Source organism: Spermophilus citellus (assembly GCF_964194105.1).
Source record: "Spermophilus citellus genome assembly, chromosome: 3".
Classification (NCBI taxonomy): Eukaryota; Metazoa; Chordata; class Mammalia; order Rodentia; family Sciuridae; genus Spermophilus; species Spermophilus citellus.
Window position 1 is genome coordinate 177,379,416 of NC_138184.1, and position 14,416 is coordinate 177,393,831.

General features: G+C 36.5%; 1 protein-coding gene across 3 annotated transcripts in view; it reads right to left on the reverse strand.

The window, feature by feature from the left end:
• Positions 1-14,416, reverse strand: part of CALU (calumenin) — a 39,346-nt gene that overhangs the window by 12,608 nt on the left and 12,322 nt on the right. For 2 of the 3 annotated variants that reach the window (XM_081283784.1, XM_081283786.1), the window contains exons 3-5: positions 11,320-11,513; positions 7,302-7,468; positions 6,337-6,397 (exon numbers count right to left, since the gene is read on the reverse strand). In XM_081283784.1, the coding sequence (XP_081139910.1) occupies positions 6,337-6,397; positions 7,302-7,468; positions 11,320-11,513 (422 nt within the window). Of the gene's footprint in view, positions 1-6,336; positions 6,398-7,301; positions 7,469-11,052; positions 11,247-11,319; positions 11,514-14,416 lie in introns of all 3 variants that reach the window. The other variant, XM_081283785.1, reaches the window with a different exon arrangement.

A 14,416-nucleotide genomic window follows, 5' to 3' on the forward strand; every position in this document is an offset into this window, starting at 1 on the left:
GCGCAGGACCCGTGGCGCAGAATTACTGCTCCCACCAGTGCTGACAGCTGAGGCCTCTTGCACCAGCTACTGGGGGCGTGGCTACCGGAGGGCAAGTAAAATTCGCTGAGGATTCTCAGCCCCAAGCTCTACAAACTTAGGGTCTGAGGCAATGGCAAACTGGAAGAGTGTGCCCAGTCGTTCATGAAAACAGGGCTCCCAGGAGCAGCAGACCTGGCGAGTAGCCAGTATTGTGGTGAGCGGCACCCGTGAGAGGGGCCTGGCTAGAGGAAAGTGGGAAGTGACTAGACACAAGAGGCGGCCCTAGGCACTCAGGATTGGAGACTCGCCCAGTCTGGGAGGAGCTGCTGCACAGTGATTGGTTCCTGCATATCGATAGGAGAAACTTGGCCTGGTGGGCACAGCACCACCTACTGGAAGAGAAGTTAATCAAATTCTAAGACTGCATTTATTAGTTTTTTTTTTCTTTTCTCTTTTTTTTTTGATTTGGGTTTTTCTTTCATTTTCATTTTTCTTTCTTGTTGTTTTTTAATTTTTTTTAAATTTTTTTCTTCTAACTTTAATTTTAATTTTTTTAATTTTTTTTTTAATTTATTTTTCTTTTTTTATTTCCTATTTTTTTCTTCTTTTGTCTTTTCATTTCTCTTATCCCCCTTCCTTGAATTCTACCTGCTTACTCTCATTCTCTTTAGTGACTTCTTCCCTTCCCTTCTAATACCTTTCCTCCCAAGCATCAAATAAATTTATAGGAGTAACCAGTAACTCAGCAGTCAAACAGAACAAGAAGTAACATGAGCAGCTTCAAAAAGCAAGGAAGAAAAGGAGTACAAACAATGCAGGACAGCCTAAATATTCAGGAGGACATAGAGTCATCAGAAAAATGGTCATATAAAGAACTCAAGGAACACCTTAGACAGATAGAATGGAACCTTAAAGAGGATACAAGACAGCAAATTCAAGCAGCGAAAGAACACATTGAGAATGAATTACATAAACAGATAAAAGAAGAAGTTAAGCATCTTTATCAGGAGATAGAGATTATAAAAAATAATCAAACAATAATTCTAGAAATGAAGGAAACGATAAACCAAATTAAAAACTCAATTGAGAGTATCACTAACAGAGTGGAGCAAATAGAAGCCAGAATGTCAGATAATGAAGACAAAATATATCATCTTGAAAACAGTCTAGCCAACTCAGAAAGGCTGGTAAAAAATCACGAGAAAAACATCCAAGAGTTATGGGATAACATAAGAAAACCAAACTTACGAGTCATCGGGATAGAAGAAGGTACAGAGATTCAAACCAAGGGAATGAGTAACCTGCTGAATGAAATAATTACAGAAAACTTTCCAGAAATAAAAAAGGAAACAGATATACAAATTGAAGATGCATACAGGACACCGAGCACACAAAATCACAGTAGACCAACGCCAAGACACATTGTTATGAAGATATCCAATATACAGAACAAAGAGAAAATATTAAAAGCTACAAGAGAAAGGAAACAGATTACATTCAGGGGTAAACCAATAAGGTTAACAACGGATTTTTCATCACAGACACTGAAAGCAAGAAGGTCATGGAACAATGTATTTTAAACACTGAAAGACAATGGATGCCAACCAAGAATTCTGTATCCAGCAAAATTAAGCTTCAGGTATGACAACTAAATAAAAATCTTTCATGATAAACAAAAGTTAAAAGAATTTGCAGCCAGAAAACCAGCATTGCAAAGCATTTTGAGCAAAACACTACACGAGGAAGAAATGAAAAACAATAACCAAAACCATCAGTGGGAAGTGCCTCAGTAAAGACAGAGGGTGAGGGGAAAGATAATCATGGAGAAACAAACTAAATTTAAAAAAAAAAGGATAAATAATCAAACATGGATGGAAGTACAAACCATATATCAATAGTAACTCTGAATGTTAATGGATTAAACTCTCCAATAAAGCGACATAGGCTGGTATCATGGATTAAAAAAACAAATCCAACAATATGCTGCCTCCAGGAGACACATCTGATTGGAAAAGACATACACAGGCTGAAGGTGAAAGGATGGGAAAAAATATACCACGCACACGGTCCTCGTAAGCAAGCAGGGGTGGCCATCCTCATATCGAATAAAATCGACTTCAAGACTAAGTTAATCAAAAAGGATAAGGAAGGACATTATATACTGTTAAAAGGAACCATTCACCAACAAGACATAACAATTATCAATATTTATGCACCAAATAATGGTGCTGCTATGTTCATAAAACAAATTCTCCTCAAGTTCAAGAATCAAATAGACCACAACACAATAATTATAGGTGACTTCAACACACCTCTCTCACCATTGGACAGATCCTCCAAACAAAAGATGAATAAAGAAACTATAGAACTCAATACCACAATCAATAACCTAGACTTAACTGACATATATAGAATATACCAACCATCATCAAATGGATATACTTTTTTCTCAGCAGCACATGGATCCTTCTCAAAAATAGACCATATATTATGCCATAGGGCAACCCTCAGTAAATATAAAGGGGTGAAGATAATACCATGCATTTTATCTGATCATAATAGAATGAAACTGGAAATCAATGATAAAAGAAGGAAGGAAAAACCCTACATCACATGGAAAATGAACAATATGTTACTGAATGATCAATGGGTTACAGAAGACATAAAGGAGGAAATAAAAAAATTCTTAGAGATAAATGAAAATACAGACACAACATATCGGAATCTATGGGACACAATGAAAGCAGTTTTAAGAGGAAAATTCATCGCCTGGTGGTCATTCCTCAAAAACAGAAAAAAACAACAAATAAATGAGCTCACACTTCATCTCAAAGCCCTAGAAAAGGAAGAGCAAAACAACAGCAAATGTAGCAGAAGGCAAGAAATAATTAAAATCAGAGCGGAAATCAATGAAATTGAAACAAAAGAAACTATTGAAAAAATTAACAAAACTAAAAGTTGGTTCTTCGAAAAAATAAGTAAGATCGACAGACCATTAGCCATGCTAACGAAGAGAAGAAGAGAGAGAACTCAAATTACTAACATACGGGATGAAAAAGGCAATATCACAACAGATGCTACAGAAATACAGAAGACAATTAGAAATTATTTTGAAAACCTATATTCCAATAAAATAGAAGATAGTGAAGACATCGATAAATTTCTTAAGTCATATGATTTGCCCAGACTGAGTCAGGAGGATACACACAATTTGAACAGACCAATATCAATGGATGAAATTGAAGAAGCCATCAAAAGACTACCAACCAAGAAAAGCCCAGGACCGGATGGGTATACAGCGGAGTTTTACAAAACCTTTAAAGAAGAATTAATACCAATACTTTTCAAGTTATTTCAGGAAATAGAAAAAGAGGGAGCTCTTCCAAATTCATTCTATGAGGCCAACATCACCCTGATGCCGAAACCAGACAAAGACACCTCAAAGAAAGAAAACTACAGACCAATATCTCTAATGAACCTAGATGCAAAAATCCTCAATAAAATTCTGGCGAATCGAATACAAAAACACATCAAAAAAATTGTGCACCATGATCAAGTAGGATTCATCCCTGGGATGCAAGGATGGTTCAATATATGGAAATCAATAAATGTTATTCACCACATCAATAGACTTAAAGATAAGAACTATATGATCATCTCGACAGACGCAGAGAAAGCATTCGACAAAGTTCAGCATCCCTTTATGTTCAAAACATTAGAAAAACTAGGGATAACAGGAACTTACCTTGACATTGTAAAAGCTATCTATGCTAAGCCTCAGGCTAGCATCATTCTGAATGGACAAAAGTCAAAAAGGCATTCCCTCTAAAATCTGGAACAAGACAGGGATGCCCTCTATCACCACTTCTATTCAATATAGTTCTCGAAACACTGGCCAGAGCAATTAGACAGACGAAAGAAATTAAAGGCATAAAAATTGGAAAAGAAGAACTTAAATTATCACTATTTGCAGATGACATGATTCTATACCTAGAAGACCCAAAAGGGTCTACAAAGAAACTACCAGAACTAATAAATGAATTCAGCAAAGTGGCAGGATATAAAATCAACACGCATAAATCAAAGGCATTTCTGTATATCAGCGACAAAACTTCTGAAACGGAAATGAGGAAAAACACTCCATTCACAATATCCTCAAAAAAAATAAAATACTTGGGAATCAATCTAACAAAAGAGGTGAAAGATTTATACAATGAAAACTACAGAACCCTAAAGAGAGAAGTAGAAGAAGATCTTAGAAGATGGAAAAATATACCCTGTTCATGGATAGGCAGAACTAACATCATCAAAATGGCGATATTACCAAAAGTTCTCTATAGGTTTAATGCAATGCCAATCAAAATCCCAATGGCATTTCTTGTAGAAATAGATAAAGCAATCATGAAATTCATATGGAAAAATAAAAGACCCAGAATAGCAAAAGCAATTCTAAGCAGGAAGTGTGAATCAGGCGGTATAGCGATACCAGATTTCAAACTATATTACAGAGCAATAGTGACAAAAACAGCATGGTACTGGTACCAAAACAGGCAGGTGGACCAATGGTATAGAATAGAGGACACAGAGACTAATCCACAAAGTTACAACTATCTTATATTTGATAAAGGGGCTATAAGCATGCAATGGAGGAAGGATAGCATCTTCAACAAATGGTGTTGGGAAAACTGGAAATCCATATGCAACAAAATGAAACTGAATACCTTTCTCTCACCATGCACAAAAGTTAACTCAAAATGGATCAAGGAGCCTGATATCAAATCAGAGACTCTGCGTCTGGTAGAAGAAAAAGTTGGCTCCGATCTACATATTGTGGGGTCGGGCTCCAAATTCCTTAATAGGACACCCATAGCACAAGAGTTAATAACAAGAATCAACAAATGGGACTTACTTAAACTAAAAAGTTTTTTCTCAGCAAGAGAAACAATAAGAGAGGTAAACAGGGAGCCTACATCCTGGGAACAAATTTTTACTCCTCACACTTCAGATAGAGCCCTAATATCCAGAGTATACAAAGAACTCAAAAAATTAGACAATAAGATAACAAATCACCCAATCAACAAATGGGCCAAGGATCTGAACAGACACTTCTCAGAGGAGGATATACAATCAATCAACAAGTACATGAAAAAATGCTCACCATCTCTAGCAGTCAGAGAAATGCAAATCAAAACCACCCTAAGATACCATCTCACTCCAGTAAGATTGGCAGCCACTATGAAGTCAAACAACAACAAGTGCTGGCGAGGATGTGGAGAAAAGGGTACACCTGTACATTGCTGGTGGGACTGCAAATCGGTGCGGCCAATTTGGAAAGCAGTTTGGAGATTCCTGGGAAAGATGGGAATGGAACCACCATTTGACCCTGCTATTGCCCTTCTCGGACTATTCCCTGAAGACCTTAAAAGAGCATGCTACAGGGATACTGCCACATCGATGTTCATAGCAGCACAATTCACAATAGCTAGACTGTGGAACCAACCCAGATGCCCTTCAACAGATGAATGGATAAAAAAAATGTGGCATCTATACACAATGGAGTACTATGCAGCAATAAAAAATGACAAAATCTTAGAATTTCCAGGGAAACGGATGGCACTAGAGCAGATTATGCTTAGTGAAGCTAGCCAATCCCTAAAAAACAAATACCAAATGTCTTATGAACAGAGCAGGGAGGAAGAGTAGGAAGAAAGGATTAACATTAAACAGAGACATGAGATGGGAGGGAAAGGGAGAGAAAAGGGAAATTGCATGGAAATGAAGGGAGACCCTCATTGCTATACAAAATTACATATAAGAGGTTGTGAGGGGAATGGGAAAATAAACAAGGAGAGAAATGAATTACAGTAGATGGGGTAGAGAGAGAAGATGGGACGGGAGGGGAGGGGGGATAGTAGGGGATAGGAAAGGTAGCAGAATACAACAATTACTAATAGGGCATTATGTAAAATTGTGGATGTGTAACCGACGTGATTCTGCAATCTGCATTTGGGGTAAAATTGGGGGTTCATAACCCACTTCAATCTAATGTATGAAATATGATATGTCAAGAGCTTTGCAATGTTGTGAACAACAAATAAAAAAAAAAATAGAAATTACATATGTGGGTCACATTTCCATTTTGATTGGTTAGTGCTACTACAGATAGTTTACCACAACCCACTATTCGTAACACTGGTGTGGTTTAATGATCTCTGAAGAGCTGAATCATTGGAAAAATTGTTTCTATAGGTGATTACATCTCCCCAAATGTCTCAGCTTTTTCTAAGGAAAAAAACACTTGAAAAAGAAACTTACCAATATACTCTTCTAGATCAATGAAACCATCAGCATTCTTATCTATATCCTCCATTGTTTCCTAAAACAGAAAAGAAGAATGAATTTCACAGAAGAGTATGATGTATCTGTACGTTTAAAACCATAGGAAAGTGATGTTTTTCTAGCTAGAAAATGGTAAAATATTAGTGTCTCTGAGTTATAACATCCCCAGTCCTTTTTTTATTTTGAGATAGGATCTTGCTAAGTTACTGAGACTGGCCTCCAACTTGCAATCATCCTGCCTCAGTCTCCCCAGTCACTGAGATCACAAGGTCAAATATTGGCAATTTCTTATGCATTAACCTAAAATAACTATGAGTCTTCTTGAAAGAACACTGACACCGCTTAAAGATGGTAGCTCTTGTCATGCTAATAGGAGATGTGACCATTAATTATGTCTACATCTATAGGAAGTCTATGTTATCAGTAATTGCATTCTTTGAAAATTCTTCAACATCACTGTTATTAGTTTTTGGTAATTGATTGGGGGATATTTTTTTAAAAAGGATTTTCCTACCAATGAAATGGCAAAATACATCATTTGATGTCAAGTAATGTCATGACAAACAGAAAGCCTAAGGCACTTAGGAAAAAACCATGACAGAGCCAGGCACTGGAGCAATTGCCTGAATTCCCAGTTACTCAGAAGGCTGAGGCAGGAGGACCAAAACTAAGCAAAACCCTGTCTCAAAATAAAAAATTAAAAGGGCTGGGAATGTAGCTCAGTTTAGAATACCCCTGGGTTCAATCTCCACTACGGATAGTTGGATGGATGGATGCATAGTAGGCAGGAGGCAGGCAGTGACAGAACCTGGACTCTGAATCCAGCCAGTACTTGAAAAACTAGTCATTCTTCCAAAATTACAGGAAAGGTTCAAGAGGGGAGACAGCATAATAACCAAAAGAGAAACTGAATTCCTGTTCAGAACCCCGATCTCACCCACCTGCACTACTATGTCTTTCATATAGTCATATTCCTCAGGGTGCAGGAAAGCTGTGAACTCTTCCTTTGTGGCAATGAGGTCTCCATCCTTGTCTGCCATCTTAAACCTCCGCTCATCTCTAACCATCATCTGTTTATAGTTAAATCCATCATCAGGGTCTGGATCATCTAGAAAACAAACATTTAGGTCAAATATGGAAAGAAAATACAAAAATATATAGTATGGACAATCAATTTCCAAGAAATAAAAAACCAAGCAATGAAGAAATAATTCTTGATTACACAGGCAGCAGCCCAAAGACATACAATTTTGGGATGAAGCTCCAGTAATCAATCATATCTCAGTTAGGTCCAAATTGAAGTAAATGTCTGCCAATCAACATGGAACTCTGTCTCCTGGGTTACTTAACTCAACATGTAATGTTTCATTGTTATTGATGTTAAGGCTTGAATTTCCTAGTTATATCTGGGAGGCAGTGGTGGTTCTAATGCCATACTGAGTTTGAAGTCTACCATCCCTAGCTGTGTGGCCCTGGGTGAATAACTTAATTGTGCCTCAGTCTCATCTGTAAAATGAGGATAATAATGATGCCTGCCTCACTGGGTTGTTATGAGGTTCAAGTGAGAACCAGCAACAACAGAACTAAGTCAAGCACTTAGAACAATGCCTGGCATATAGTTGGCATTCAATAAATGTCAATTATTGTTATTTTTATTAAACATTAATAAGATAGATATCAAAGACCTTCACCCTCATTTTAAAGACATTTGGAGTTAAGCAACAGAACACCACCTCTTTAAGAGGTTACATTTTACCTATCATGAGTTACATGTATTATTTATCTTCCACTTACATGAAATTCTAGAAAATAACCTAGAGTTACAGAGAGTAGGTCAGTGGTTGCTTAGGGACAGGAATACATGGAAGGTAAGATATGAGAAAATTTTTTTGGGGGGGAGAGGTGATAGATATGCTCATTATATTGACTGTAGTGATGGTTTCACTGGTGTATACATATATCAAGACTCATTAATTGTGCATTTTAATATGCAATTGTACATTGCTTAGGCTGTTATTTAAAAATAGACATTAGATTACAACTGAATTTAGTCCTATTTGTTATAATGTTTAACCACACAAGTAGCAGATACTATAAGAATCTAGAAGAATAAAATTTAATTTCCATAAGCTGAAAAAATGGCAAAGGAGTTAACCACAAAAAATAAAAAAGTTATTGAGTTACTGTATAAACCAAATGAGACAGCAGACGTGAAGATACTTTGAAAAGACACCACGTTAAAGGTAAGAAATTATTGTTCCTGTAATATATAGACTAAATAAAAAGGGCACTTTTTTTTTTAAGACCTACAGGGCCCCTTTAACAGAAAGATCATACCACTGACCTCTGATATTGCAGTTCAATCTTTCCATATTTTAAGCACAGTTTAAAAAACAAAACCAAAAACGGATCTATTTTGAGAGCCAAGCAGCTTGAAGCTTCTTTCTTTGTTGAGTGTCAAAAATATAATGAGACAGCTTATTGCCTCATAAGGCTTTGGGACTCTATATTTGAATACTGAAAACCAGAACAGGAGGGAGATGCAGAATTTATGGAAAATACCATCTTTCTCAGATACTAAGTCATCTCTTCTAAACAAATACCAAATTGCAGTACCAACTATGTATCAGAAAGAAGATAAGAGAAAAAGTCACTTCACATTTTCAGATTAGATTATAAGCTAAAAGCCCTCCTCCCCTCTTCTGGGATAAAACGTGGTGACTAGCATCAAGCAACCTAATAGCAACATGTACATATAAAAGAATGGAAAAGGATGCAATGCATTATTTTTTAAAATATTTTTTAAGTTGTAGCTGGACACAATATGTTTATTTATTCATTTATATGTGGTGCTGACACTTAAACCCAGGGCCTCACTCATGCTAGGCAAGCGTTCTGCCACTGAGCCACAACTCCAGCCCCGCAATGCATTATTTTTAAAGATGAAATTTATACACCTACAGTCCTGCTTGGGCTTCTATACTTATCCTAAGCACCATTTTATAGACTTTCCTGGCCTGTACACAGCCTCTGGTTGGCCATTTAATCTAATTTTGGTATAGGCAGAGAGGATTTTAGTATTTGGTATCTTACTTGGGGTACAGACAATATTAACATTCCTTTTGTGAAGAGTAGATTAATTGAAACAGATTTTAACAGCCAAGATTATTTATACCTGAATTCAAAATTGAATTGAGAACACATTTTCACAAAAACTCTCCAGCACTTTTCTAATCCAACTCATTACCCACTGAGGGCTATTTCCCCACAGGCTTCCTGGGAAAGATGCCTTATAAAGACATTGCTTCTCCAGTCAGTGCTTCAGCTTGTGAAGTTTCAGGCAGTAGGAATACCCATTACATTGAATCATCTGCCCTGTGAGGCAACAGAGCTCTCAACAGATTTTTATGCACATAATCATACACAGTTGAAGCAGCATTCTGGGCAGCATGTTTGTGTCTAGGTCTGAGCTAAGATTTATTAATGTACCATTTTGTTTACATCACCAATAGTCTACCCTTTGCTTTATATTTATAATTAATTCTAAAAAGTCAGGAGGGTGTTGGGCCTCAGCCAGAAAATAAGAAACACAGGATGACTCTCCATTTGTGCTGGCTTTTTAATACACATGTTCTTTATTGAATGAATGATATGTTTGGTTCTTGGCTAAATGTCAAGTATTGAGAGAGAGATTACCACTTTTGTCTTAGGAATGAGAACAAGCCCTACACAGAAATAAAAGTCTCTTCACCAGAAATGTATGCACTCTTGTAATTAACATGGACAGCTGGCTATCTTGTGGGGAAACAGATCTTTATATATATACTACTAGTCAGTGGTGAAGAATGCTTCCTTTAACTTAATTTTGCCTAATTTCCAGGATAAAAATGCAAAAACGCCATTTATATATTTTTGTCGCAAATGGTAACCATGTATAATAGAGGAATCTCACAAATAAAAACACCCTAGATCATCAAATCCACAAGACTGCCACCTACTATTCCATAGCAGGCAAGTATAGAAATACCAAAATCAAAGAAAATTACTAACAGGTGGCCCAAAGAAGCAAAAAAAGCTACCAAATCAACAGAAAGCAATCAAATAACATTTATCTGCCTTGGAGCATTTGCAAAGCAGGCTGATAAACTCATGTGCCAGAGAAAACAAATGGGAAATCTTTATTTCTAAACTTCAGTAAGCAGATATACTGAAGCAGTTAAATTTTATCAAGGGAAGCTGTTTTATTTGTATTTTATTTTAAGAAAAGCAGTGATTTTCTTCCTCTTCTCCCCAATTATAAAGGAATCTAATTTGGTTTGAATTTCAGGTCCACCATCTTTGTGTGACTGGATTAAGAGACATCCAAAGGTCTCTTGCTTTTCATCATTGGAACAATGCAGCCTTTTAAATGAGATCTACTCCAAAAATTGTTCTTATAAGGGATGATAGAAAAAAATGGTAAAATATTTGCAATGCTAATGATGTAGAAGATGCTAGACTTCAGAAAACCACAATTAAGCAAATTTAAAAATACATAATATACAAATTTAAAATTAATAAGATGCAAGGAAATCAGTTCAGTATTGAATTATTTAGGATAGGCACAATTTCTTCCTTTCCTTTACTGTGTGACCCATTTGTTTCTTTGACTCAAGACCATAGTCTCGGCCAAGCTGACATCTTGCCCCTTACCCAGGTACGTGCCATAAGTCACGTTTCTGTACTCATCCCAGGAGATTAAGCCGTCTTGATTCATATCAAACTCCTGCCATTGGTTTTCAACATTGTCATATATGTATTTCTTCTGGGCGTGTTTAATCCAGGTTTTCAGCTCCCCCTCCGTCACAAACCCATCTTTATCCGCGTCTATTTTATCTACAATCATTCTACAAGACAAAATAGTTACGTTTCAAGGTGCCAGCTCCACAAGACTTTTTCCCCCAGATAGTAGGGACCTACCTAAAACGTAGCCGTAGGTGGCATTTTTATACTCTTCCCAGGAAACGAGGCCGTCCTCATTGAGGTCATGCCCCTTCCACTGTCGCTCTACATCCTCGTAAATCCAGCGCTTTTGTGCAAATTTAATCCAGTCTTTGAGTTCATCCACAGTGACAAACCCGTCCTTGTCGCCATCTATTTTACTTACAATCTTTCTGTAGAAAATGCAGAGAAATCCAGCAAGAGGTTAAAAGGACACAAGGCTCTGGAAATAGCCAGGTGTGTGCTGTGACCATAGGTGTTATCCAGGGCTAACATAAAGAAATAAAAAAAATTACCTCTGAAACAAAACTGCCAGACAGGCAACTGAAAATTTTTCTCTTAAGTGGCCCATTCCTGCCTATAGTGAGCCATCTGGTTAAGATAAATACAAGCTGTAGCTTGCGTGCTGAGACCAAAAGCAAACCCAGTCTAACTCTTTGGTTAGGTCTGAGCCTATGGTCAGAATTTCATGGAATATCCATGCCCATCTAAGTTCTCACACTACATCAAACAGGTAAACCTCTATATTTTTTCTTTATTACACTTAAAGGAGAATCTCCATTTCTTAGTAAATAATCATAATTGTTGACAATGGTTTTCTAAAAATTCAAAATATTTAAATCAGACTTTTAAAAATGTAGATGCTTTTGGAAAAAACATTCTTCTTAAAAATATCACTTATATTTCAAAGCAAGTTTATTATTTTAGGCTGGCTTTGAACTTGTGATCCTCCTGCCTCAGCCTCGAGTCACTGGGATTAAAGGCATGTTCTACCACACCTGGCCAAAGCAAGTTTATTTTTAAAAACAGGTACATAGACAGGACACTTATCTAAAACTCTGAGGAAATATAGTAAGAATGTGTATCTTTGATGAGACTGTTAATAAGCTGAGAGGGTTAGTGTGAAGATTATAAAGCTAATCAATCTACTTCTCTGCTTTGTGAGCTTCTTTCTTCCAGATCTGAACATCTTAACTTAGGGATTTAAAAATATGTTCATGATATGAAAATTCCTGTTTAAAGATGCAATCATTTGCTTATAGAGGCTCAGAAAAATCAAACCATATAAATAAGTTTATGTGAACAGAAACAATCAAAACTTCCAAAAAGATGTGAAAGCTTACTACTATGCTTGACTGAAAAAGACTGTCCCCTGGTAATAAATGATGGCTTTTCCCAGTTTGTCTTAATTCCATTAATATAAGAAAGTGATTAGATCAAAGAGTATTGGTGACACTGTGAATACAATTTTGATACTAATATGGCATTAGCCATAATTGCATATTGCATAAACCCTACAAATAACAAGCATTTTCCTTCACAGAATATGTAATCTTGTAGCCTTAACTCTAAAATGTTAATATATATCCTCCTTTAATTACACGGACATAATAACAGAACTTTTTAAAAACTTCACTCATTTTTTGCAGTAGTAGAAATGTTAGGTAAGTGCTCCACCACTGAGTTGCATCCCCAGCCCTATTTAAATATTATTTTGAGACAGCATCTAAATTGCCCAGGCTAGCCTCAAATTTGTGATCCTCCAGCTTCATCCCTCCCAGTATCTGGAATTATAGGAATGTGCCACCATGCCTGGCTTTTTGGCAACTTTAAATCTATAGAATTTAATCAATATTAACAGAATTAAGTTATACCAGTATTGAAAACTTCTGCATTATCTATAATGGAATCCAATTTTTATTAAAATGGCATTGGCTACCAATAATGCCATTGTACTATTAAGAAAAAAATGGCAAGGTATCAAAACTTCTACCCTCAAATGATATTTTTAAACTATTATAAATAGCCTGAAGTGTATCACCCAGATTAATAAAAGACATATGACTATTCAAGATGGGCTTTTTAAAATGAAAGTGGTTGAATAGCATTTTAGTCAATGGAAATATCCCAAATGTTTAATGTATGTTTTTTTTCGTACCAGGGATTGAACTCAGGGCCACTTGACCACTGAGCCACATCCTGAGCCCTATTTTGTATTTTATTTAGAGACAAGGTCTCAATGAGTTGCTTAGTGCCTCAGTATTGCTGAGGGGCCGGGGGGGGGGGGGGGCCACTTTGAACTTGTGATCCTCCTGTCTCAGCCTCCCAAGCTGCTGGGATTACAGGTGTGCACCACCATGCCCAGCAATATTTCTTACTTTGTGAGACACACATGGTCTGGCATGAGAACATATATGCACATACATGTATATGACAACACTTTAATAAAAAAGTGATTAATGTCTTGCTGTTCATGCAGCTTGCAGGCAGTTAGTTATGAAAGTATATCAGGCACATCCTATTTAAGGCATGAAGCTCTTAATTTTGATCTTTAAAAGCTTGTGTTAATTTATGAAGCTAATGGCATAGTATACTATGACAGTGGAGAATCCTATAGACATAGTTATGATGCCACTAATCAGCACTTATTCTAGGACAGATATAATGCACTTAGTGGACCTCCTGTTATTACAGTTACAAGGTAACACGTCTCTACACATTTCAAGTGGCATGAAGCTGATCCTGAGTTTTTTTTAAAAATTTGGTCAATAAATGGCTCTAGAAGGAGGTATAACAGTCCTGAAATTTAGGGTATGCAAAATTTTATATGTATAGATCCATACATGTGTACTTTTCTAAGGAAGAATACTTAGTTTTCATTAGACTTCCAAAGTGTTTGCGCCTGTGATCCCACAAAAGATCATGAATTGCTATAGTTCATTTCTGTAGTAAATATATCAAGGACAAGAACTTTTTAATATTAAGGCATACCACCTCAAAACAAAAACCTTCATTTGAAGGATACATACGTAAAAATCAGTGCTTTGCAGGGAGAGGGAGAATGATAATATACATGCAGAAAAAATTTCTTATTTGTCAAATCTTAATTAACAAGATAAAGGTGTGAATAGTTGTATGTTAAAATTGCTTAAAATTGGGGGCTGGAGTTCTAGCGCAGTGGTAGAGTGCTTGCCTAGCATGTGTGAGGCACTGGGTTCGATTCTCAGCACCATGTAAAAATAAATAAAATAAATGTGTCCATCTATAACTCTCTTAATTATTTGCCTTATAGACA